This window comes from Eimeria maxima, genomic scaffold (genome assembly GCF_000499605.1).
Source record: "Eimeria maxima Weybridge genomic scaffold, Emw_scaff1727, whole genome shotgun sequence".
Taxonomy (NCBI): domain Eukaryota; phylum Apicomplexa; class Conoidasida; order Eucoccidiorida; family Eimeriidae; genus Eimeria; species Eimeria maxima.
Genome location: NW_013564642.1, coordinates 106 through 2,755, shown reverse-complemented (window position 1 = coordinate 2,755; position 2,650 = coordinate 106). Strand labels below are relative to the sequence as shown.

Sequence of the window (2,650 nt, the reverse complement as noted above, 5' to 3'; positions counted from 1 at the left end):
AATAAATAAAGAGACAGTAAATAAATAAATAAGAAAAAAAAGGAGACAGTTTATGTATATATACTTACATTTGTCTCTTTTGTTGATCTTTTGTCTCTTTTACGTGATCTATACACTTGTGCTGCTACTGCTATTATTATTGTTACTATCATCCTGCAGCAGCAGCAGCAGCAGCAGCAGCAGCAATAGCAGCAGCAGCAGCAATAGCAGCAGCAGGAGGAGGAGGAGAAAAAGAAATATTAGTACAGATAGCAGATATATAATAAGAGACACAACAGCAGCAGCAGCAGCACGAGGAGACACCGAACACCGCAACAACAGCAACAGCAACAGCAGCAGCAGCATGCATGCATGCACGCATTCATGCATGCATGCATGCATGCATGCATGCATGCATACTTACAGAGGTAATCTAAGATGTGTCCATGATTCCTCATTAAATATTTGTTGTTCTTTGTTTATTAATTCATATATATTTATATACATGCTACCTACACAAATAAAAAAGGAAAAATAAAAAAAGCCCCAAAATATGCATGCATGCATGCATGCATGCACGCAGTTGCGAGACAATAGAGGAGACAGATAAAGAGACAGATAAGAAGAAGGATACAACAATTAATTAATTAATTAATTAATTAATAACTTTCCTTGTGTATAGATAGCTAATAGTGTTGTGTCTGCTGTACGACGTAATACACTAAAAGCTGCAACCTGCAAACAGCAGCAGCAACAGCAGCAGCAGCAGCAGCAGCAGCAGCAGCAGCACCAACAGCAGCAAATGAAGCAGCAGATACAGATGCAGCATATGCAACAGCAGATAAAGCAAATTCAGCAAGAGAGAGCAATAAGTAAATAAAACACAAACCCTAAACCCTAAACCCTAAACCCTAAACCCTAATTATATATTCCTTACAGGATGAGGCAAAGGGAAAAATAAAACAGAGGGAGACGATAAACCCTCAGGATGATCTACTGCAGCAATGTTTAACACTACCATGCCCTGCAGCAGCAGCAGCAACAGTAGCAGCAGCAGCAGCAGCAGCAGTAAGGCATATAGGAGGGAGCATTATGACCACCGCCACAGCAGCACGCAGCAGCAGCAGCAACAGCAACAGCAACAGCAGCAGCATCGGCGTCTGACCTGTGGCTGTGTCGGGTTTGCTGCTGCTGCTGATGCAGCAGCAGCAGCAGCAGCAGGAGAGCTGCTGCTAGCCATAGGAATAAGAAGAAGTTTTTCCTTAGCAAAGACAACCTTAGATGGTCCCTTTATTACAGCAGGAAATTTATGCAGCACTGCAGCAGCAGCAGCAACAGCAGCAAGCAGCAACAGCAGGAAGCAGCAGCAGTGCAATTCTAGGGTATATAACAAAGAAGAAAAAAGACAAACAAAAGGAGACAAAAATGGAGAAAAAAAGGAGAAAAGTAAATAAAATATTTTAGGGTTTAGGGTTTAGAAAAAAAAGGGTTTAGGGTTTAGGGTTTAGGGTTTAGGGTTTAGGGTTTACAGGAGAGGGTTTTTAATTCAATATAGAGGACTTGGCCATCTAATAAACTAATCGCTCCTTTGCCGCTCTTCTTTATGTCTAACCCTATTGATGTTATAGGGGATAATAACTATAAATAAATAAATAAATAAATAAATAAATATAAACAAATAAATAAATAAATAAATATAAATAAATAAATAAATAAATAATAAATAAATATTTAATATTTATATTTCTTACGCCAAGACAAGAAATTCTTCCTGTTGCCGATGAAGCCGTCGGATCCACGTGTCCAACACAACGTCTTGCTGAAGCAAAAAAAAAAAGGGTTTAGGGTTTAGGGTTTAGGGTTTAATCTTTTAGTGGTATAAGAAGGGATAATACTGAGGTGTCATACACAGCACTTTTACTAATTTAAAAGGGTTTAGGGTTTTGATCCCTAAACCCTAAACCCTACTGCAACAAAAGTCTAATAAACCCCAAACCCTAAACCCTAAACCCTAAACCCTAAACCCTAAACCGTCTCACTTGCAAAGACAGTATAACTTCCTTGATGAGCTAAATGTTGAATTCCTCCTTCTTCGTCTGTTAGTTGCTGCTGCCATTTTAATACACCCGTACGCGAAAACATCCTGAATGCATAAACCCTAAACCCTAAACCCTAAACCCTAAAAGCCCTAGAAGCCCTAAAACCCCTAAAAAGCATCAAACCCTAAAAAACATCAAATATCCTAAATCCTACTCATATAAGGTATCTTATGGAGCAGCAGCAACAGCAGCAGCAACAGCAGCAGCAGCAGCAGCAACAGCAGCAAAGTATATATATTATACCTAAGGACACCATCGCTGCCTCCAACAAGGAAAACCCTTTCTCCTTTAATTGTTGCAACAATAACACAATTTTGTTTCTTATTACCACCAGGAGATACCTAAACAAATAAACCCTAAACCCTAAACCCTAAACCCTTAGAGACCCTATAAGCCATATAAACTCCATTTATTTATAAACCCTATAAATTCTATAAACCCTAAACCCTACAGAACCCTCTAAACCCTTTAAACTCTAAACCCTAAACCCTAATATATATATTGTGTATATGATATACCGTGAAGGATTCTGATTGTGCAAGAGATAAAGAAGGGAAATCAATAAAAGATTT

At 38.7% G+C, this 2,650-nt stretch overlaps 1 protein-coding gene across 1 annotated transcript; it reads right to left on the bottom strand.

Annotated features, from left to right (window-relative positions):
• Positions 1-2,004: 2,004 nt before the first annotated feature.
• Positions 2,005-2,419, bottom strand: EMWEY_00055160 (hypothetical protein, conserved; the record flags this gene model as incomplete). The annotated part of the gene is made up of 2 exons (XM_013480206.1): positions 2,005-2,122; positions 2,322-2,419. Coding segments are annotated over 2 exons (216 nt in total), but the record flags the coding sequence as incomplete, so codon positions are not given.
• Positions 2,420-2,650: the final 231 nt, after the last annotated feature.